General features: G+C 37.5%; 1 protein-coding gene across 1 annotated transcript in view; it reads right to left on the bottom strand.

Annotated features, from left to right (window-relative positions):
• Positions 1-24,726, bottom strand: part of BICC1 (BicC family RNA binding protein 1) — a 113,621-nt gene that overhangs the window by 46,046 nt on the left and 42,849 nt on the right. The window contains exon 3 of the mRNA XM_063339234.1: positions 11,391-11,460. Within this exon, the coding sequence (XP_063195304.1) occupies positions 11,391-11,460 (70 nt within the window). The remainder of the gene's footprint in view (positions 1-11,390; positions 11,461-24,726) is intronic.

The raw sequence follows: 24,726 nt of genomic DNA, 5'->3' as shown, positions 1-24,726 counted from the left end.
CCCTACCTGCAAGTGCTACCGTCAGCAGGAGAGGCTGGAGCATCATGGGAGGCACAGGCTTGCTTTGGGGAAGATTGGTCTTTGTGTGGCAGTTACAGAAGTACAGTATAAAGAAACTGAAAAGACTATAAAAATATTTAGCCAGCTATAGAATATGAGTATATAGCTATTATCACTTCAGAGTATAAAATGCAGTGTTCTCCCCAGTAATACTGGTGGGCATATGATTATTTTATTTCTTTAAAACTGTGACAAGATCCTTAAGTGGATTTCTGCTGTGCATGCTACTTTCTCCATGCTTCTGAAAGCTGTTTTAGGGCCCTGGCCTCCTCCACTCAAGCCATTTTTGTGACAAATCAAAACAAAAATTTGAATCATGTTTACTAATCTAACACATCATTACCATTCACTGACCAATGCCTAATGCATACCTGATGTGTTTAAATTAGCATCTTCAGCTAGGCTTACAAGAAGTTTTTCGTATTAGCGTCAAACGTTTGCATACAATAATGCATTAGATTGGCACGAAGAACTCCTCAGCACCCCTGAAAACCTTCTGAAACATCACAATTTAAACACATGGAAACAGGAGTTTAAAAAAATCTGAAACATGATGCTTCCCTTTTCTCAACACTTCTCCAACCAATCCCTGAAAAAACTACATGCTGAAAAACAAAACAAAAACATACTGTGGGCTTCCACTGACATTTGACACCATGAGTTTATCTTCTCTTATGAAAAATACTAAAGAGTATGAATAATCCCTTCTCAAAAGGAAGAGTATTAATGAATGGTAATAGTTAACAAGCAGATACCATGTAGCATTACAAGCAGATGATTGACTGCAGCCTCCCCAAGTCTGACAGACTAAAATAGTTAATTGATTGACAGAAATTATCCAACAAACATTTTCTGTATTCTGATGATCGTCACCAATGATGCAGACTATCACTGAATTTTTGTAATCTTATTTCTTCTGAAAACGCTGATTTGATTTACATCAGAGCAAGATCAAATCAAAGAAAACAATTTTAAGCAATTCAGAACACACAAATTACAAACCAGCATAATTCTATAATCCAGCAAGATTCTATAATTAGAGAAAGGCATAATTAAGCAAGTACTTCTCCATTTTATAAAGAACTTTCAGAACTAAAGTACTCTGCATTTCAGATTATGTAGCTGTTCAGTTGTATTTCACCTAAGTTGCATGATTTTTAAAAAGCCCCATTTATCAAGTTAATCCATTTTTACCTCTGGGGAAATGCAAAACAGCATTAGTTTTACTGTAGAAAGGTCAAGCACACAACTAAGTTTAATGCCATTCTAAGGAACAGAAAAAACTTGCAGTTTCCCAGATCATGTATAGATCTGACTGAAGTTTTATTTTGTGAAGCAGCTGCAGATATAAGAAATAATCTTTTTTCCTCCCCTCAAATCTTGTTAGCATTTTCAAAAACACATCAGAGCATCCTTTACCTCCTGACACGACTACCTTCAATATGCAGATACATACTGCTGCAAAATTCCTGTGTATGAGTGTAATTTAAAAAACCCTCTACTTATATACACAGTTATCAGCTGGACAATTGCATAACAGGATGAATCTTTTTTTCTTGTTTTTAGTGAGGTCAAATAAAAGCTGCAAAGGAATTTTGCTCCACACATAGAGAGCTGACACAGAATACCCAAACCAACCATCGTGTTGTCATGGGCACCAACAAGGAAGAGGCATTTAAATGCCAAGGTTTTTAAGAAAACCTTTACTGAGCTGGTATAAAGTCAGACATATGACTTTATACCTTGGGAACCAAAACCAAATAGCTTTAAGAAAAATTCCACTGACAAAAGCGCACAGGCCCCAATAAACCAGCAGTCCCGAATGCCCTCTCCGTCAGCGGGTTTGACACCGGGGCATGCCAGGCTGGAGGGCCCAGCTGCCTAGCAGGTAGCTATGGAGCCAGAGGGGCAGACCTCAAGCATGCAGTAAGGCTAGAGAGATAAGACCACAACTGCGCTGTTTGGCAGCTGTGAAAACAGTTCTGCCTCCCCGATTTCATTTCTAGCAAAAGTAGTTACTGGTCTTCCCTTAAGAAGTACTTGGAATACGCACAACCCAGTGCACCTTTATCATTATTCACAACATACAGAATAAGGCTGTCCTAGGGATCTGGTGATCAAAAACTATTGTGCCTACTGCTATTATATGAAGTTATCTCAAATTTATGCATTGGGATTCCGTTTCCACTCACGGACGGGAAAGACATATGGAGTAACTTCAAAAGCTCACCCTGCAGCACCTTTTTGGTGAACTTCAAGTAACCAGGAGGAGAGCCCCTCTCCTCGGGGAACAGGTTCCTACAGCACAGTCATCAAATCATCACCTCTGACCACCTTACCACATTGGTTATTGACAGGGGACTATTCCCCTTGCCCTGTAAAGGTGGTGATCCACACGAACAAGGGAAGGCACCCAACAGCACCACCAGAGCCTAAACCAGTCCTCAGATTGGCAGCAACGATAGAGCTGCTGGCAGAGTTCCAGCTGGTGTACAGCATGTTATTTTCTTTCTAAGAAGCAGACTGGGCAATTTGAACCTGTGTTTCCATTCATCTGCACTGAAATCAATGTCGTGACAACAGAAATTAAAACTTGATCATGAACAAATACAAAAGTTACCTTTGCTTTTAAGCACTTGAGCATCTAAGCACTTCAGAGGCTTAGAACAGGCTGTGGTTGTTCAGAAGTGGACATCTCTCCATACATGTTCAGCTCCTATCAGAGTTAGGGTACAGCCTTGCAGGACAGTTAGCAAAAATTTCAGAAGCACCCGAGTGGATTAGAAGCTACTTTGTCCAAAAGCTCCACTGCAGATCTCCAAGGGCACGATTAATTTATTTTTTCCCCTCCTTTTTTTTTTTTTTTTTTTTCAGTCAAGCTTAAGGCTCTAAGCCAATTAAGTGGCTACTCATAGCACTGAATTTAAGGTAGGAAAATTAATTGATTATATCCTGTGTTTACTCTCTTCCACTCTATTTGTTTTGAGGGTTTTTTTGTGAGAACAGCAGAAGCTACAGTTATTTAACTGGGAACAGCACACAGAGAGATGAAAGTAGGTCAAGAACGAAAGTTGACCAAAACTATGAAAAATTGCTGTTACATTGTTGTAAACATTACTTGTTTCATTAACAAGTCTGAAGTATCTGTAGTCCTACAATGCCGTGTGACCTTCTCAGGCGGGGCTGGCTTAGCATTTAAGACCAACATGCAAAATAAAACTCAGTGCACTATTGCATTTACAGAAACACAAACCATGATCTCCTTTTACAGTAAAGAGTATTTTTCTTAAGCTTAAAGGCTGATAAATTAACTACACAGATTCGTACTGGCAAGCATAGAAGCAATTTCAGCACATTAAGCTTTGTTTCCCATTATTCACCAGCTCATTTTTAGGCAGGTTCAGAGGTTATATAGGGTTATGAACGAAGAGACTGTCATTTTAGAAGTGAATGAAGTTACAGGAGGACTTTTAGAACTTATGCACATGAAGACTTTTAACACAGAATTTACATGGGCATATTCTTTAAAAAAGCAGCAGGATTCGCTTTTATATTCAAAGAATTAAGATCAATCAAGCATAATTAAGAAATTTAGCCTTTGTAAGAAAGTGTTTCCATGCAACTTAAACCATCAATGAAACATACAACCTTGAATTTCTTTTGAAGGAAAAAAAAAAACCAACCACAAAAGCCCCACGCACTGATACAGTAACTCTAGTTTACACGCAGATGTAAATTCTCCTTCCTCCTGCCCCAAGACTTAAGTCTCCATTTGCCAAGCAGACTGTATACAATAAAAACCAATTGATTTGAAACATTTCTACGTTCAGGTTGAGGCCATAAACTATCTAAATCTATATAAGGAAGCATGAGAATACTCTTAACCTCAGTGCCCATACTCACAGAAGAGAGTTGCTTATTCTCCTCCATATTATATATACATATACACACACACATATATGTATGTGTATACATATATGTATATGAAGGTGTGCATATATCTTTATTTTAACTTTCCAGACTACACTGATCTTCTCCGTGAAGAATTCAGTAATTCAAATACAAAAAAGCTGATATTACACTCCCTCACTACATTGTATAAACAGCAAAGAGGTTCATCCACAACCACACTAGCCTGACAGTGATCAACTCTTGACTTTAACAGGGTACCAAAACAGGCTAGACATTTTTATCTGGTTGTTTTTTGAAATGCTAGTTTTATATATGTAGATGAATTAAAAAAAAACACCCCAAAAAACAAAAAAACCCCAACAAACAAACAAAAAACCCCCCAAAAAATCAAAAACAAACCAAGCAATTCCTCCTTACCATTCACTTCTAGGAACACTTTTAGAAATGGTCTTAGGATATTGTACAGAATGTAACCATTATTGAGAGCACCAAACAGGATTTGTTATAATAGAGCTCTTGCTATTTAAAGCAATGGATTTTCATAGCCCCATACTGGGTTTTGGATTGTGGGGAGGTTGTGGGGTTTGTTTGCTTTTCTGTTGGTTGGGTTTTGGTTTCTTGGGTCAGATTTTATTTTTCTTAATCCAAAGAGCCAGACAAACAAGAAACACCATCCTCCTGCCCACAATCAAAATGAGAAGGTAAAAATCTCCAAGCTCAACAAGGGTAATTAATAGATGCTGTATTCCCAACAACTGTAGCTTTTCCACAATACAACTAGTTCCAAATTACTTTTCAACAAAATTAAAACAAAACTCAAAGCAGGTATAATATATACGCATCGTGAAAAAGGAAAAAAGAAACTAACCTCTCTTCAGCCCAGAATAATGAAGTCATTTCAGAAAACAGACAAATAAAAAGCCGTGTTATGGCTACAACTATATTAAGTAGGAATAATGTGTATATGTAAAGCCTGAGAAGAGGAAAACACTGCAGACTTAAAAACAAAGCAATCCTAACTACCATTGTTCTATATGCATATACACACATGTACATACACAGCATCGCATTATATATTCGAACCGCAGGGTCTTAAGTCTTGTAGATCCCAAACTGCTGGAAACAGAGTTCAATTTAAAGAGTTATAGAAGACAAAGAAGTCAATAGCCTAAACTGTGAGGTCATTTGTAGTTATTTTATGCTTGTTTGACCAAACTCAGACTTGGCCAATTTCTTGGGGAAAACTTCAGATTATGTAACTGCACTTTGCGAACATGCCAGCCCCTGGAGTACACCAAGCCACCTGCTATTTAGGAAAAGATTAAGTATGTAACTTAAAGTTTAGGAGCATATATTCAAATCCTTTTAGTATTTCAGCAACAATTGAAAGCAGAGAAATCTACTAATTTCTCTAAACTTTGCATTTTTTACAAAATATCATCAATGTGAAAAGATAGAATCCCCTAAAGTGAAGGTCCCAGATCACTTTATGCCACACAGACACTTTTCACTGTACTCCGAGTTTCTCAACTGCTGCCTCATCACGTTCATTGCTTTGCTTAGCAGTGTTTTGATTTGGTGGGGTTTTGGGGGTTGTGGTTCTCGGTTGGGATTTTGTTTTGGAGGAGGGCGAATCCAGAGACCTCCAGACACACTAGAAGAGGTTATGATGCTGGTTAAAGCTCACATTAACTCCTACAGAATGATGCTGCACAGGCTTATTAACTCTTCCATTTCTCACTGACATTTCATCATGAAATAGTGGGTTTGAATATGACGACTGACAATGTCTTACTCGCACCCATTAACAGATTGGAACAAAAGTATTGTACAAATGTAGGATTCAGTTCAGTTCCAATACTGAAAGCAATATTGCATAACAGTCAGCGATTAGTTTGTTTTACAAAATGATGCTTAAGAAATGATGTAATCTCTCCATGGAACAGGCGTGTAAATTAGGAAGGTGTCTGCACATGGGACACTAAAAACTGGCAAGTACAATGCTGATCTGCCCTTATGTTAACCACTTCTCCATCTATATTTTAGTATAGAAGATTTAGCATCAAAAGCAGTTTTCACTCTTCTAAAAGATTTTGTTGACAAACAAAACGGAGAAAATTCAGTATTTCTAAAGAGAAAAAACCAACACTATCTGACAAGAATAAAATCAGACTGGAGTTCTATCAGAAAATCTAAGCCAAAAGAGTAAATAACCCAGCACTGTATATGCACACGTTCGTAAGGCTCCACAGCCTGATGCCACATCTTCTTTCCCTCCCTTCTTCCTCTCAAAATGTAAACTTCAGCTTTTATTGCAACATTGGGAAACAACTGAAAGTTGATTTAAAGGTCTGAAGCAATAAACAGAGATTACATTTTAACTTACTCTTGATATCTAAGGCAGTAACTTACATGCAAGTTTGGCCTTAAGTTTGCCATGTAGTGACATTTCTGTTTTAACAAAAATGTCAGTTTCTAGCTTTTATCATAATGCCTTTTGAAACACCCAAAGCTCTTCCCTTGTGTCTAAACAAAATTCAAATAGATGGGAGCAATATTTAACTAATTTGGTTGAAGTCTCTCAGTACAGTTATTTGCCTTAAATATGGTATCACATTTGCTAACTTTATTTTCCATGCTGTCTCTGCAGCTTAAGATGCAAAGAAGGAAATACTGAACTCTGCTTGCAAGATAGCTTGCGAAAGGCAAAGCTTAAGGAAAAAGTGTGAAACCAAGTTTTCAGGCAATGAATGCCAGTACTGCCCACTGCTAATTATTGCTGCATTCCTTCTAATGTCTTCAGTGCCACTGTTTCCTCCCTTCTTGCCATTCTTAGGTATCATACCATACCTTAGGTATCAACTTGATACGCTATGTGCTTGCCTTGCCTTTGAGATATGCTAATGAAAAATAGCATGTAGTAAACGTTTTGATAATAGAGACTAGTTTAAATTTAAAAAAAAAAAAAAGAGTTACTGAAGCTTGATTTTTGAAACAGGAGATGAAAGAATAAAAAGAAAAATCAGGTGAGGAAAAAACCCCCACTCAAATAGAACATAGACTGGATTTTTTTTTTTCTTAAACAACTTAAAATGAATCAGTAATACGAGGGGGAGAAACAGAAAAACAAACAGAAAGCAAAAAACAATAACCCAACAACCCCCAAAACCAGAAACAGCAAATGAAAGAACAGATGAAATGAAATAAGAGCAGCTCATGAAAGTAAGAAAATAAATGAGTGGGTAACTTCAATAAACAGAGATCAAGAAAAGCTGGATATTGTAATATGGAGAAAGATGAAGAGGAATGAAAATATGGGAAGAACAGGGAGAAAGAAAAAAGAGCAACAGAAGTTCAGGAAAAGCAGCCCATTTTTAAAGTGAACAGTTAAAAAGACTCCGGAGTTATTCCTGCCGGTAAACTCAATTTACTTTGCATTTCCCCTTACCACCTTTTTTAATCTCCCACTATTTTCCCTGCTCCAAGTCTCTGAATGAATTCCTGCCTAGAGACATTAAGTTTCCAGGAGCTGAAATGATTCTTATGCTGGTTGTTACCCAAATGCTATTTCAAGGCTGTCTGCATTCTGAGCACATGCACATCCCCATAACTTCTTTATGGCTGTTGACATACAAAGGCACGCACCTGCATAGAGGGGGGAAATAATTAAAAGAAGGACAGACAGACAGGAATATGAGTGAAATCTAAACTCACATATATCCTAATGTTCCTAAAGAGCAACTTAAATTACCCTCAAGAAGCACTGCTGCTGAATAACGTGACGTTCACCTGCTCCCAATGCATTAAACATTACAGACTCAGACAACTGTATGGGGAAGCAGACTGAGGGTACAGTTTGGGTTAAAACAGCTAGCAAATGCACAAAACACCCGCGTATCCAATAGTAAAGATTATCCATGGTTAGTCTTAAGCCAACCTGGTCCCCTATGTGACAACATAAGCACGAGTGACAGCCCAGCACAAAGGGATGAACAAGAAGAGGAGAGTAGGACAGTAATTTGAGAAGGGAGAGGGGAAAAAAAATGTTAGCTCACGCCTGCTTTGAAAGTGTTTGTGGAATTACAGTATCTGACCATTTAAGATTTGGCTATCTACTCTGAACTTTTATACCACTGAATAAATCATTTAAAGACAATTAATAGCATTCCTAAGGAACAGTAACCACAACAGAGTGAAAGAGTATGTTGAGAGCAAAAGGGGAATAGACAGAAAAGTCACTGTCTCTCAGTTTGATCTTTAATTCAATAGACAACGGAAGATCTGAAACCTCCAGAACCTGCGGTTTTGGTATGCCCTGAACTCTTCAGCACCCGTGCCAAGCAGGGCATACCATGCCAGCACCCATTATTTCATTGCTGCTGCACAGGAATCAGTCATTACAGAAGTGCTTTAAATTGTTTCACTTCCTTCTCTGAAGCCTTAATGTTACAGGATCTCTTTGTCCACCCAAACAAATCAAATGGCTTGCTTAAAGATGCTACTGGAAGATTTATATCTGTTTGTGTGTCTTCTAAACATGTATTGCAAAATACTTTAACCCTCATCACTAGAGTAAGACTGCAGCATCTGGTGTTCTTTAAGGCCAGGAGATTCCTGTTTTGCTCTTTATGAAACTGTTGAGAGTTGATAATTGATTTTTTAATTCTAGCTTTTGCAAAGAGGTATTCTAGCAATGTCATATTGAACAACAAATTTTAATTAGCAAATTTTAAAAATTCTGCATATGCGAAATTCAGACATTATTTTTCTGCAATTCAAGTTTGAGTTAATGAATTACCATTATGATACTCAATATATAGTATTTTGTGATCATCAATTTAAAAGTTGTATTCCAAATAACACAGAAAAGAAACAATTTAACTACTTGTAGGTCATCTACTCTTATTGCTCTTGCTTCACAGTAAGTTTTTTTCCATAAGAACACAAAAAGATTGTGGGTCCTGTACAGAACTTAAGGTGTTCAGCAAGGATGTGAAGATTATTATGCACACCTTATCTGCAGGTTTCAATACCTATGCATGTTTTAGAAAGAAAATATGTATTCTGTCCTTATTGATTTAGTATCTATCTCAATTTAAAAACCGGCAACAGTAGTGAGAACACCACTACATTAAGCCTTAAATGTTTCATGAGACAGAACATGACAGAAACAGCAGCACAGATAGAAGTGTCTTCCTAATGATGTTTTTTCCCCCCCTCACATTTTGGGAGGAAGGCTGCGAACAACCAGAGGCCCCAGCATACATCCACAAAACGTGAAGCTACTGAAACTGCAGGAAAGTTATACTGGAAAATGATATGAAAAATCTGGTATCACTTGATGCTGATAGGGTAAAGTGTAGGGTAAAGTCTGTCCATCCATAACTGCTACTCCCTCCCTGAATGACTGCTTATCAGGCACTGGGTTCCCAGCCAAGGAGACAGGGAAAGATAGCATGTTCTGACTTCAAGAAGTCCCCAGAGAGGCGGCCAGTTATTTGTTGCAGGCTCTCCTCTCAATCACAAAATGTCATTAAGTGAAGCTAGAGTATGTTAAACACTTAGAATATTTTCCCTATATAAACAGCTGCTGTAGCTGCAAATGGAAAGTTACTGAATTGCAAACAATTGATATCAAGTGTTAACAGAAAATATAAACTACAGTTTATTTCAAAAGTAATAGGAACCTCTAGGTTAAGGGGTTCTTAGCACACACACTGTAATTTACTTACTTAGGTGTATATATACACACCAACTTCCCAGAGCAAAGCTAGCCAGAGAGTGAGTCTTAACTCCAGAGCCACCCTGCAATCCACAGGCATTTAAAACATTTTTTCATAGTATAGCATATATTGCTAAAATGCGTAGTTTGCGGCCCATCACTATCTAAAGTTTCTTTTGGCATAAAGACTTTCCAGGATAATTGTTCCCACTGCAGCTGCACTCAGTATGCCCAGCTGTATTATGCGTTCCCTCCCCTCAATTTTTAATTTTATTATCAGCTTATAACTTTTAGCTGTTTTATTTCCCCTGGTATTCAAATTAATTCCATATACTGATAGAGCTTCACCACAAATCTAACACTATCTTCTCTTTGAGATCACTAATAAAGAGGTTAAATTAATCTACATATAAAGCTGCATCTTTAAGTACCAATCCAGAATCCCAGCAGCCACCTCATATGCCTCTTTTCACAGCTTTTCATTCATGCTTTTCATCTTCAGAACTAGGCTTATTTAGATTTGAAAGAAAACAAGGGCAGGTATTGCTTTATTTCTTTTCTCTTCTCCCCTCAAAAGGAAGACAAACTCTCCTGCCTCAGTTTCCTGAGGAGCTTTAGCTGTGTATCAATGCACAGCCCCTCCAGCAGAAAGGATGCAGAACAGCACAGGCAGAGCCCAGGTTTGCACAGAGACTTTGTCACTCTCGCATTACTATAAACACTAGCTCCACATATGAATATATACATACACATGACACTTGCATTTTTTCTAGTCTGAATTCCTTCCCCATTTTTCCCCTCTCAAGTGAGACACATTTTCCACGCAAGCAGACAAAAAAGTTAAATCAATTTGTACTTCAATACCATGTGGGAAAGTACCTCAGAGACTGAATCTCACTTTACACCATAAAAGTGTTATTATTCCTGCACCTTTCTAAAGGGATTTTTCTTCCCATGAGACCTCCTTCATTTACAAAGGTTTTTAGCCCACATCTCCACCTATACATTTGAAATATAATGTACAGAGAAATTATTTGAACTCCACTTTCTTGGGTTTAATACGTATCAGCCTGAACAGAAATACATGCAATGTTAAAAATCACTCCCAATTTCATTTTCCCTGCAGAAGAATAATTAAGTATTACTTTAATTCAGTCACAGCTATGATTCTTTAAGAACAAAACTAGAAGGCTTATTTCAAAAAGACACGTTCCAGATTGTATAACTCGGTTCACATTAATAGGCTGTACTTCCAGAAGAACCATAATTTAAAACACATAACGCTAGCCATTCCTAAGAAACAGCTCTCCTTCAGTTTCTTAAAGAAACCCAAAAAGCATGCAGACTGCCTCTGTCGGTGACACAATGAGGATGTATTGTTCTAACTGGGCTTGACCAACACACATCTTTCTTTGTACTCTATAAAAACAAACAAAAAAACCCCACAGAACACCCACTAATCTACAGTGTTACCAGAAAGACTAACTGGCTTTGCCTGCTGTAAAATAAGGAAACTGTTCAGATTAGATGCAGAGTTCTACAGAAGAAACCACACATGCCAAAGACAGTAAGTACAATAGTATTGACAGCAAAATACTTGCAGAAGTACTAGATACTTAAAATGGGTTTGTACCTCAAACACCTATATTAGCTATAACAGCTAATCCCACCCCATAAAAAGAATAAAACAAAATACCTTTTTTCGATTTTGCTCCAATCTTCAGCTTTGATGGCCAAGCAATCTGTGTATTTGTTTCTTCCATAATCTGTTAAAAAAGCATTTGTGAAAAGTTAACTTTTTATTGTTCTCCTACAAAGTCAAAAGTACATTTTTTGAAAAGATGACATTTGCCATTTTAAAATCTGTTGACTACCGTTACTTGTAAATAGCACAAGTCATTAACAACTTTTCTGGTTTTCTTGAGAAGAATTTTTGTCTGGTGATAGGTGGAGTTGAGTTCTGGTCATTCAAAAGAAATCCAAAGAGCAAACCAAGATGCTCAATAGTTTCCATGAAGTTCAAATGACCACTACTAGCTACACCGTGCTCTAGATCCATCTAGGAGGGAGTATCAAAATTTTGCAATTCAATAAAAATACTACTTTAGTTATCTTACGATGGCTTCTAAGCTAAGCACATCAGGTTTAAATTAAGTCCTTTTGAGTCCCTATAAGTAAAGATACATTGGTTTGCCTTCACAGGTTGGGGTGTTTTTTTGCCTCACCTTTACCTGAAAGCAACTCTTCATTGTAAGCCTATCCAGACTTCAGAAATTTTACTTGGTTTAGCAGTTCAGAGTAGAGATTTGACAGCATTTATTACATCCCTAAACACAAGCACACTTAAACTTTGAAATCCATGAAGTCATTTTGCTCGATGTAGACTCTCATTCTGTTGCTGTCTTTGTTTTAGTGAAAAAGTCCATTAGCCATAGGCATATTATACTGAAATTTAATACCAGCACAGAGTTACAGTGCATCACTAACATTTAGTAGTAATACAGGAGAAGGAATTGAATGACACTGAAGACATATATATGAATTGAAATTCAGTTCTAAGAAGTGTTGGACACGTCTACTGAGACTAAAGAACTTCTCTTATACTGAAATCTCATCAATAAGTATGAGATCATACCTGTCATCACATTTGAGATGAGAGTATCCAATCATTGTAAGTAAGAAAAGAGTATCTCATCATCATAAGAAGAAATGAGAAAGATCTGCCCATATTAGTCCACAACAAAGTGGTTGTAGGATGCCAAGAAAAGCATATCTATTTAATATCATGCTGGGCTGCATCAGACAAGACATTTTTTAATAGAGATGCTGATTATAGAAGCCCCTGATGAGTTTTCACCTGGAACAAATTGTCCAGTTCTGCTCACACATGGACAAGATTTTGTACAGCAACAAGCTGTACAAAAGGTCCTCACTCCATTGGGTCCTCACTCCATTGAAAATTTCAGTCACATATTATAAAAGAGATTAAGAGCAATCAGTTTGCTCAGCTTGACTAATGTTAATTAGAAGGGCTCCTAGAATCATAGAACAAATTTGGAATAAAGGGACTCTGGAAGTCATTTAAGTCCAACCTCATGCTCACAACAGGGCCAACTGCAAAGCTAGGTCAGGTTGCTGTCAGGGCCTTGCCCACCAACCTCTCTTTACCTCCAAGGAAGGAGATTCCACAGCCTCTATGCACACTTATTCCAGTGCATGGCCATTTTTACTGAGAACTTATTTTCTCTTATCTGGTTGATTTTTCCTTTGCTCAACCCTTGGCCATTGTTACCCGTGCACTTTTAGGAGGAGCCTGACTCAGTCTAATCACCCATAGGGTAGCGGAAGACTACTACTAGATCCCTCTTTTACCTCACCTCCTCCATGCTGAACAAACCAAGCTCTCAGCTTCTTTAAGTACATCAACTGCTCAACCTGGTGATCATCCAGTGGAGTCCCTCCCGCTTGTCAGGGTCTTTCTTGGGCTGAGCCAGGCATAACTGGACAAAATGCTCCACATGCAGCCTCACAGTAGCTCAGTGGAGAGAAATAAGCACTTCCCTTGATCTGCTGGGTCACACTATTTAATTAGTTAGAGAATCTATGTAAAAATACTTCTGCCAGAAAGGGGGGGTAATAAGTATTAGAGAGATTATTTAATACATATGATGGAAAGAAGTAAACAAGTGCGGACTGTAAACTTAGGCTGTAAACTAGAAAAAAACACTAGCTCAGAAGAACTGAAACAATACTTCACTGCTGTAAGTGGGAAAGAGGTAGGAAAGGAAAAGGAGAGAGTTCTTTAAATGGCAATTCTCAGGATCTGGTTCCTCTTTTTTAAAGCATATTTGCTCAATTTCCACAGAAGGACAAAAAAAAAAAATTGCTCTTTTGATTGCTGATACAAACGTGAATTATAATGCACAAAAAGCAAACATGATCCAAAAAAGTCAACTTGCCAAAATTGGTGGGGGCAGCTAGAGATGGGGAGGTTAAGCAAACAGTACATTTTGGTACTTCTAGTCATCTGCAACAAGCATAAGCAATAATAAAATAAATCAAATTCCAAAATAATTAACAAAGCCACTTCCAAGAAGAGAATTAATGCATTAAGAAAACAGCTACAATACCAATAAGTTTTCCATAATAGTATAATTCAGAACGAAGGCAGACTTCTCTAACAAGTCTTAATTCTTATCTTCTCTATCCAAATCCCTAGGACACCACAACAACTTCCAGATTAGTACACCATGTGGAAAAACTGAAAGTGTCAGCCAGACTTCATTATACTATAGTTTTGGTTTCAGCAACTATTGGATAATAAGTTACAGCTGAAATAAGACATTTCCAGGAGGGTGAAATTCTATCAGTAACATACACATACTTTTCACAATTTTCCAATCCAGATGTGAAAGAAGCTATTTTAAAGAATTCACTTGTGTCTGATAGAGGGCTTTGGGCCAAGATTAGTCTCAATTGTGCAACAGGCGATGAAATACACAGAAAACAGGAAGGCATTAGCTAAAAGGAGAAGGGAGATGCTAAAACAAAGAACGGTGCGGGACTGAGTTAAAGAAGATCCAACATAAAAGGAACCACAAGAGAGGAGACAGAAGAGCAGAGAATGAGTATCATTCAAGACAAGTGTTACATCCCATCAGTTCTTTACCCTCACAATAAAGTTTGGAGACTTTTTGTCTCAAAGAAATTAAATCCTCCCCATTTCTTGTGCTAAACCAAAACAAAATGAAAGCCCCACAAGTTCAGAGATGCACACATTCTGGGGACATACCAGAAAGACGCATATGAGATCTTCAAAGGGAAAGAAGTCTGACTGCCAGCCACTGAGATTTGGCCAGCTAACATCCTTAAGCTCTTTGGAGAACGCAATGCTAAAAATTACTACACTAGAGCAAAAAGACACTCAGTTTGGTCACTACAAACAGAAAGTTTATCTCTTGTCTTAGGCAGTTAGGCAAAAAAAAACAACCCACAAGTATAGATGCATTTAAGTGAAGTATATGTATTGAAGTATAAAAATGCCCAGAGTATGTGCTGGCTTTCAACTCCAAGCAGTAAAATTTATCATCACTTCCAAGCTGATTGCAATAATCATCTTTTCCACAATTTTGAAAACCACACATTATATAGGAAAAAAAATAGTTTTTGCTGCAGCACTCATTTTCTCGCCAGTGAAAATAATTTATCTTGCCTGTAAAACAATTCAATAATTTTAACAGCCTAAAAAGGTTTGCAATGGAAAGTAACTTCTGGGTTTATTTTTGAGAAATCAGGGCTTCCGTAGGAACCCTTAAGAAGAGTTTAAACTATATTGCTTACTTTTTAAACTATTTATTGTATTTATTTTATTATGTATTGTATTTATTGTAACAGCGTCACAAAGCTCTAGAAAACAAGAAACTGAGTTTTCACTACATCTGTTAAACTTGAAGGTAAACACGATATTGGAAACTGTGCAACAGTAAACCCTGCGTAGCGTCGATCGCTGCTGCATTTACTTTTAGTTCTGTTTTACCATTCTAACCCAGGCAGTTTTAAGCACCAGGATTTTATTTTTTTTTCCTGAAACAAATTTGGAATCATTCTATAAAACCCTCAACTGCATGTTGCAATGGAATAGTTCTATTAGTGAAAACTCAGTGTTATGCCACACACCCTGCAAACAGTAGTACTGCTCTCAAATGAGCAAAACAGAAAGAGGAACTCACTTTACAAGTGATGTAGATATATACATGTATTTCAATTGTATAAATACTTTTATTACAAAACGTATAGAGGAAGTTCAGCCTAGGGATGAGCGAATCAGAGTTCATGATCATCTAGAATGCAGAACAGCACCTCTGCTTAGGCTTCTCTTCTTTTTGCATAATATAAGTCATAGCGTTTATACTAATCAGTGCTCTCCTCACCCTGAGGGATCAACTGACCAAAAGAAGGAGCAGGCACATTTGGCAGCAAGATTTAATCACATAGTAAATAATCTCATGCTGCTCCTTCTCAAAATGCGAGAACCTAAGAAATAATTTATCTGCATCTCCTTTCCCCAAGGGAAATTGTGGTGTTTACGTTAGCCAAAAATATGTAAGATATTCTCAGTGGAGAACATACGGAAGATGACATAAGATACTGGAAGATACCAAGAAAACAAATAAGACTGTGCCCTGACCCTGAAAAAAATGGCTCCAGTTGCAAATCATTGCAAATAAAAAAAACCCTCTAGCTGTAAGGCAGCTGGAGGAAAAGCTTTTGGCTTGCTCATATTCCAGCTTGAAAAATTTATAGTTTAAGCACTTTGGGGAGTTTTACATTAAGACAGTAAGAAGTTATTTTTCCTTACGTTGTATTTTTTGTTTAGCTGATTTTGGATGGAAACTGGAATGTCCTGAATGCAAAAAACAACCAACCCCAAACGCCCCAAAAGCCCATGAGCCCTTCAGAATTCCAAGGAAGTATTTTACAGGCAGTAGATGAAAAAGAACAACGTAGCAAACAGACCTATCTTCATTTAAAACAAGCACAATAAATAACATTAGTGTTCTGTATAGTTAGTGTTGTTATGAAGTTATCTATTTCCGATCTTCCCACCTTTGGGATTCACGCGTCTCAGCCATTTGTGCCTCAGTTCTTATTCACAGTGAAAGGAAAAAAAGAGCAAGAGAGGGACCCACATCTGCCAGCAGGTTTCTGTAATCGGTTTTCTCAACTTTAGCTCCAACGAGCTCATTCCAACTGAAGCGACAAAAGTAACTCTCAAAACTGCAAGTGTAACTGCCAAAACACCCCAGTTTGTTATTTAATCAATGGAAAAACCCTCTCTCAGTATGAGGAATTAGCTTCCTCCGTTTAACCTTGCTTAATAAAACAGAAGATATATACACCATTTTAACATGTAGAATGCTTAGACAATGAATAAGCATAGATGTTAAAAACCTTGTGAAAACATTTAAATTATATTTTTAGGAGAGATAAATATAGGTTAAGATAAACATGTAAGAATTTTTTTTTTTAAATACACAATACTAGGTTCTGTAGATACCTTGAATTTTTAATGCTATTAAAAACTCTAGAAAGCAAGGAAATTCCATGCCCAACCATGTTTATTTATCTGTCCATGCCATGTTTTGAACAGCTGAACTTTTATATTCAAGGAGTTTTCTAGGCTTTCCCCTACAGGTTAAATAGAAACAGAAACACCTGGGTCTAGATCAACAACAACAACACTAGACATTTAAACATATGAAATACTGCAACAGTACCTTATTTCCAACTATCAAACAATGCAAATCCTCAGAGAGCACCTAACTCCTTTGCTACTTGGAATATTTCAGAGACTACGCCCCATTTCTTGTAAGCAGACAGCAAATCCTGTCTGAGCACCTGGTGACAAACACTCAAAGCTGAACATCCTGCATGAAGTATTTTAGCTTAAAAAACCCCACAACACTCCAATAAAATCCAGAATACATTGTAAGAAAGGACCTAAAATTTCAGTAAGTGGAGATAACACAAGCAACTAACCTCCATTTTAATTTGGCACCAAGAAATAAGCTTCAAAAATTCTTTTCCCTAACAAGAGGAACTGCCTTTAGCATTCTCAAGGCTGGACGCAAAGTTAATCTCACTAGAGTTAACTGTAGAAATGACTGGGTAAATTATACAAAAGAAAATTAAGGTGAATACCTACAGATGACAATATCCATGAAAATAAAAATCATTATTGTCTCTGAGGCAGATAAAACAGAGGTGGATGAGAAGCAGGGGAGGGAATGAAGAGGTGATTCTTCTAACTTAATTAGCCCTTCAAAAAGTGATCCAGTTCCGTCTGGCGTACTGGGGACAGCTCTTTCTCATTCATCAGGTTAAGTGGCAAAGCAAAGAAGATGACACTATAGGGAAAAATAGTTATATCCTTCCAGATCTTGGATTTTACTCAGAAACTGCCTCTGTGTGCAGACAAAAAAATTACCAAAAAGTGCACAATCAAGACAGGGACAAAATTATATTCTGAATTACCTTTAGAGTCACTCTTCAAGTCTTCCACAACCCTGCGATTACACATCTCACAGAGAGCACATTTCTTAGTACAAAATCATCTTCCAGCAAGACAAAAAGGTATGATCGAATAAGATGTGATTTTTCCAAGCAGTATAAAGTTCAAAACTGAAAAACGTGTGATACAATGCTAATGGAACAAGTTAACGGAAAAAGTAAATGGGGAAAGAGGGAGAAACGACTGTGAATTAGAAAAAGAACAAAACCACATTGAAATGAGACAAGATATAGATGGCTGAGATGCATCAGTATCCATTCCCACCCCAAAAAAAATAAGTTACAAGGACTGAGTTCTCCATCAAGCAGATATTGGGGAGGGACTGGAAATGCAGGATAGACTCTATTAATTTCTATTCCATGAGCACACCTCGGAGCAGCAAGCATAAGGGCACCTCTAGAGAATTATTACTGGCAACTTGACCATCTGGAACCTCAGAGCCAATTTCATCTGCAAGTTCAGGATGGCCCCTAATCTCCACTCTAATAAAGCATCAATCAATATCCCTTTCTCCACTGACATAAGGGAAGAACTATAGAGTGCCTGGAGCCAGAAGAAAACCCCAACAGGTATTACTAAGAAACAAGTGCTTCCCAGTGTAAATGTGTACAGTTAAAAATTGCTGCAGAGGAGGAAATCCCATGTGTGAGGGTAGGACAGGGAAGGACGTAAAAGGATGAGAAAAAATATTATTTACATAAAGGTCATGATAATAGAAATTCTATAAGCAAATGTTTGGTAATCTTGTTTTGAAGTCGAATCTCCGTCATCTCCATCTGCTTAAAGAAAACGCAGCAATTCCTTATGGATTACCATAGGATTGATAAATTTACAGAGGCTAACTCATACTCAAGAAATATTTCACACACAGTTGCCAAAGGAAAGGTGACTGGTTGTTTTGCTACATCACTGCACCCATTCCCATTTTTAATGAGACTGTTTTCTGAGAATTATTTTCCCCCAATCCTCAGGAAAATTTGTTCCATCAATTTTACAGAAGACAAAGATGAAAGTTACTGTGAAAGATAGCAGAGAAAAAAATTAAATCCAGGAATATCAATAGTAAAAGAAAAAGTAGTACCATGGTAATGGCCTTTCAAAACTTGACAAATACGTTTCTCCATAACATGGAGACGAGAGTTTTACTGTCAAAAATTAACACTCTTTTTGCAGACTCAAAACAGTGAAGCAGTTGCTGCTGTGGATGCAGAAAGCAAGGCAAGCAGTATGGTGATATTCGCCTAAACTCTGCAAGTAGAAATAAAGATTCCTGCCATCAGCACCCACCCCCACTTCTCCCAGCACAACCGATTCCTGAACCCTACTACGTATCTTCTTGCTCTTCTAAATGTCCATTTTAATTGCTTAATTATTCACAGTGAGCACATCGTTTAAAGGATAAAATGGAAAATACCTAAGCAGTGAGGTTAAATCACTATAATGGTTGAATAACCTTAAGATGAAATAACCGCAAAAAGCTTTGTGAGTATGGTTTTGAATGACAAAGTGAGCTTTACAAAACAAAGGCTGTAACAAGTCAGATTTTTTTTCCTTTTAGCATCAAAACCACTTCAAAGCCAGGTTTCTTACAAAAAGGAAACCAAAACATGATGGAACTTTACTAATTGCCATCCATCATCTGACACAGATTTTTAAGCATTTGCTTTTCCAAATATTACCCAAAATATTCTTCAGGATAAAAAATTAATTCAGTATTAACTGAAAATACTATGAGAGATAGAGTGGTCTGATCACATTTATCTTACCACAAGATAAACATCATCCTCATTTTGTGCCTGTTAATTTCCCTTTACATCTAGAACAATTGTAAAGAAGTAGTGAAATTGGTTAATATAAAACTGACATGTAGTACTGTCTAAATCTCAGCAACACCTGTAAAATGGCTTGTTAGTAGACACAAATACTCATTTTAAGACAGATACAGGTCCTTCACCACCTTCATTTACAAATGCACAGAATCTGCATTTGACACCAACACTTTCTGCTAAAATGCCCAGTTTTCATAAAACAAGAGCTCCAACTGCTTCAACTCAATAAAAAAAGCCACAAGAAGTGAACAGGCAACTCAACAAGTATTTCTAAATCAAACTGAACACAAGAAGCATAAACTTGCATTCTGACTACTGCTTCTAGAACCATAATGAAAGCTGGGGCTCTGCACAGAATATTGAAAAGTTCCAGCTGATCAGCAATTTTATTTTAATTTTGACAACAAAAAACATTTTTCTTTCTAAGACAACAGACACAGAGACAAAATAAGCTCAACATAAACACGGTCACAGTTTTGATGCAAAAATCTGCTTGTAATTAGCAAGGCAAGAGAATCAGGGCAAAGGGATTAGTTATCTAATTTACTAACTCTCACACAAAAGCCAAGATTCAGTATTGCAGATTTCACTTGTTAAAAAATTTTAACATCCAAATGAGCATTTTGTTGTAGAAAATGAAACCATTACATGTACAATCTAATTCAGTATTAGCCAATTAGTGACATGTGACAGTTTTAAGATCAGACCTCAGCATGCCTAGGAACAAACACATACAAGTTTTGCCAGTCTCTGAATATTTTGTTTCACAGACACAAAATGTTTGCCTTGCATCTTCTGCTTTCAGAGAAGTTGTATTAGAGTAGCATGGCTCCCTCAGTATGTATGCATTTAGAGCAGTATAAACAAGTTTACTCAAAGTTTATTTGATATATGGAATATCATCTGTGTGAAAATAAAAAGTAATTTCTATATAAGTAGGAAAATACCAGAGCTGAAAAGCCACAGTATACAAGTAAATTTCTACATGGGCTGACGCTTATTTCTTCTTCTAATGGAGAAGTGTGGTAAAGCAGCAATATCTGAGAGGATGACTAATCCCCGAACATGAGTTTTGGCAGCAAGAACAGAGCAATGGGCATAGCTGGAACCAGAAGGAGTATTATATTTAATGGTTTGTTGTTTTTGGGGGGTTGGGGTGGAGGAGAAAGCAGGGGAAGAACAAGGATGGGAAGCAAGAACAAGACACAAAAAGGAATTGTGTAAAGTTACTCAGGAAATGACAGTGTGAATTCAGCCTCTAAAACTGGTGGGGCCAGGGTAAGCGCTTGAGATGCCAAAGCCAGAACACATCAATGGTACACCATCAAGGGCAACTGGGTTTGGTGAGGGAATACAGGGCACGCAAGAAGTTACAACAGAGGAGGTGACAAGACTTAGCCCAAAGCTCAGTGCAACTACATAACTCTTTTGCAAGTCTGGCCTACACATGGGGTATAGCAAAGGATTCCTATCCCAAGCCCTGTTGGGTTTTCCCCCCCCAGGGTGGTCTACAAATGAAATTCAAAACTAGAATTCACTGTTACATTAAAACTGCTACTGCACAAAGAAGGCAGCGCCGTCTGCCTGACTCTACAGTATTGATTAACACCTTCTGCAGGTGAGGGTGCATGGCTGTTTCTGGGGAGGAACAGCTGGAGATGCCCCCAGGCACCCCCACGTTCCCCACTAAAACACCATTGAGAGTTTGCAGTTTGTGCTCCTGAGTGGCAGAAAAAACATCTCCTAAGCAGAGCGGCAGCGTAGTGAGAATTAAAACTACAAAACACAGAAAATACTTCTGTTCTTACTTTAGAATGTCAGTACTAGTAGTTTACATATAAGTGTAAACTACTTAAAAATACACATCAAAATGATGCATAGGGAAGACAAGCACGTAGCCCCAGCTGCGCAAGTTCCTGTACAGGACAGAGCAGTGTGAAAAAAGTGCCTTCCCAAGTGCAAGGACATGAGTTAAATATGTCTCTTGTAGGTTGGGGTACCTGATTTTCCTATTCTATGTTCCAACTGTCAGAAGCCCCAAATACAGATACATTTCTAAAAACGTATCTGTATGTGACTACTGGGCTACTCCATCTCCCCTAACTTTACCTGTCTTTGAAAAGGGTAATATTTAAATTAATTTACAGACTATCCTATGGGATAACCTGTATGGGTAAGGTTCAGTACTAACAAACATGTACTTTTCATGCTTCCACTGCAAGTTGTTTGTTTCAATACTGCAGGAATTTGATCTTCACATAATAATTTGTCCATCTTTGCTAAACTGACTTTTATTTTAAGTTAACTTTATTAAATGCCAAAATAACTTTATCCAAAACATTAAAGTGTCAGAGTTTTCCAATTTACCTAAATCCAGGTATAAAAAGGCAACAGAAGGAAAGCACTCCTGTTTCCCATTCACATACTTCTACATAGCTTCATGTCAAACCAAGTAAAATACTAACATGCTTTTCTCCAACTTCTCAAAACCAATAATTTTGTGGTCTGCATGAGCAGACTTTGAGACTTCCACAAGGAAGCAAGCAGGCTGTTTGTTGTCAAGGACTCTGTTCTAGCCCAGATGAACTCTAAACAAACTTAACATCTTCACTAGGTATTCACAGCTACTCCTAATGACTTTAGCAAGAATTAAGGCAAGCATGTGCAGGATGAAGAGGTACTGAAGGTAAAAATTAGAGGACAAGATTAACTTCATAGGCAATGAAGTCATTTATTCATAGTTTTGATCAGTGGGCATCAGATGATAATACTTCAAAAAACTAATTAACAGATTATTTGCAAAGGCAACAAAGGCAGCAGTGTAAACAACATCAGCTTTACAACCCAAACTTTCAGGCTATAAATAAACGCTCTAAATCAGTAAAGAAAGAATTAGGGAAGAGTACCTACGTGGATATGGCTTTGGAATTTATATTGTTTCCTTTTCCATTAAGGCATTTTTAGCTTAGGAGAGAGATCTTATGCATGCATGAACACACTGCATCTTTCTAACCTTCACTTTACCCAAAATGAACTGGGAAGATCATTCTTAAAAACAAGGGTCTTGTTTAAGCAAGCAAGTATTGCAGTATTATTGCTGCATCCAAATACTGCACTAAGTGAACCTTCTGCAACAATAACATTTACAGAATTTCATTTACTATATTTGTAAATTAAGTACAAAGTTAAGTGAGAAGACTACTGATCAAATGCCCTTACCTACGGAGAAACGTTAAAGTCCTTCCTTTACTTGACTCACAGGTAATTCAGAGGTCACAGGCAATTCAGTCATTTATTTAAAATAAAATATAGTCAAAAGTGTAAACTGATTATCTAAGCATGCAAAAACATAAGCTGTAAATGTATCTGTGTGTACAGCATTAATGAATTCCACACAAGTAACAGAAAAAAAGGGGAAATTTATCTAAGAAAGTATTACTTCACAATGAAGCCCCTACATCATTAGAAAAACCAGTATGTAGCCAACTCTTCCCTCCAAAAGCAGCAAGTCTCCTCCCTACAAATCACAAACCCAATGTAGAGTATTAATTTGTACCTTTCTCATACTCGCCTCCTCTTTCTTAATTTGTATTTTTTCAGAGTGAAAGAAAAAGAATACAAGCATTTCTGATGACAGAAGACCCTCCCCTATTTTGAGAGGATATAATTTTCAGACTGAAAAGGATTAAGCATCTCCATTGAGACTGTGGTGACAAACTGTTCCTCCTCTGTCGCTTTGCAATGCAAGAGACCGTGCACAAAAAGTTAAGTCTATCAATAAGGTGGCATAAAATGGGACTTCATCATCAAACACTGATTCACTTGGAGCTCAGACCGAACTCCACGCCATGATGTAGAGAGTCATTCCTTATAATACTACAGGATCAAAATCCCCACTGTTTCTGGCCAAGGGAGTTATTCACAAACAACTCGGCAAGGACAGCTGCTGTTTTAAGAATTCTACCTGCAACGGGCACTCCAACGATCAGGCCCATCAGAGAGAATTTTCATATTACAGGTAAACTCTCAAGACTGTCCTCATTATATCAGAAGCAACACAGAAGAAACTAAAGATGAAATAAGAAAAATAAAAAAACCTTCTAACTACTCCATTCCCTTAATGGAATGATTGCTATACTAGAGACGTGACAAATGCAGTTTTCCACAAGAATGAAGCCTTCCCACCACTTAGCTCTGCCTGCACTAAGCAAAAAGTTAAGTAAGCATTCTTGATTTACCTTTTTAGAGAAACCAATCCAACCTAAACAGTCTCCTGCTTTCCACTGGGTGGGGTTTTGCCAAAAGGAGACAGACTGCTCAATCTCAAGATTTCCTGCAAGTGTTCACTGCCACTGATGTTCTTTCAACTCTCTAATCCATACCATGCTCCCTAAGCGGCCGCTTCCTCTTCCTGGGAAGCTAAATGAGAGGAAGCTCAATGTAAATTAGAAGCGCATGCCAGCGTTCCCATCGTAGCCTAGCACAGCCGGGCATTTCAAGCACATTGTGGAAACGTATGGCCTTAATATATCCTTGTCACATGCTATGAGCCAAACTCTACATCAAGAGGTTATTTTAATGCTAATGCAGATCCTGATTTCTACCCAGAAAAAGTGGAAGGTGTGGAACCAGTTTCTGCAGTTCAAAACTGCTCCTGTGGTTGAAATAGAGACAAACCCCATGATAATGTATAAATAACCATGAACTCACAATGTCTCACTAGCAAGATAAACAGCACTGGAAGAAACCGACAGCCGAGTGGTTGCCATCAGAAATGGGAGCATAACCTTAGGGAAACTATAATTACAAATAGGCAGTTCAAGAGAAGTCATGGATGAAGACACATAAAAAGCCCTTCAGAAGTTACTGCTGAACATGGATAATAATCAGCCCGAGACATCTTAGTCTTGGGTCAATGATTAATATTTTTTTATGCCTGAAAATGCCCTAAGCCATTTACACTTGAAGCTCTACCTACATGTTTCACATTCAGAGATTAAAAAGGAAGACCAACCAGCCTGACCTACTGCAGACATAAAATATGTAATTTTATTAGTTAAATTTCTTTGTATCAGTATATACTATCTAAACTTGCAAAAATACTCATTTATACATAAACACTGTACCAATAC

The sequence above is a fragment of the Chroicocephalus ridibundus genome, chromosome 6, assembly GCF_963924245.1.
Source record: "Chroicocephalus ridibundus chromosome 6, bChrRid1.1, whole genome shotgun sequence".
In the NCBI taxonomy this organism is placed as follows: Eukaryota; Metazoa; Chordata; class Aves; order Charadriiformes; family Laridae; genus Chroicocephalus; species Chroicocephalus ridibundus.
This window is presented reverse-complemented; position numbering and strand designations above follow the sequence as displayed.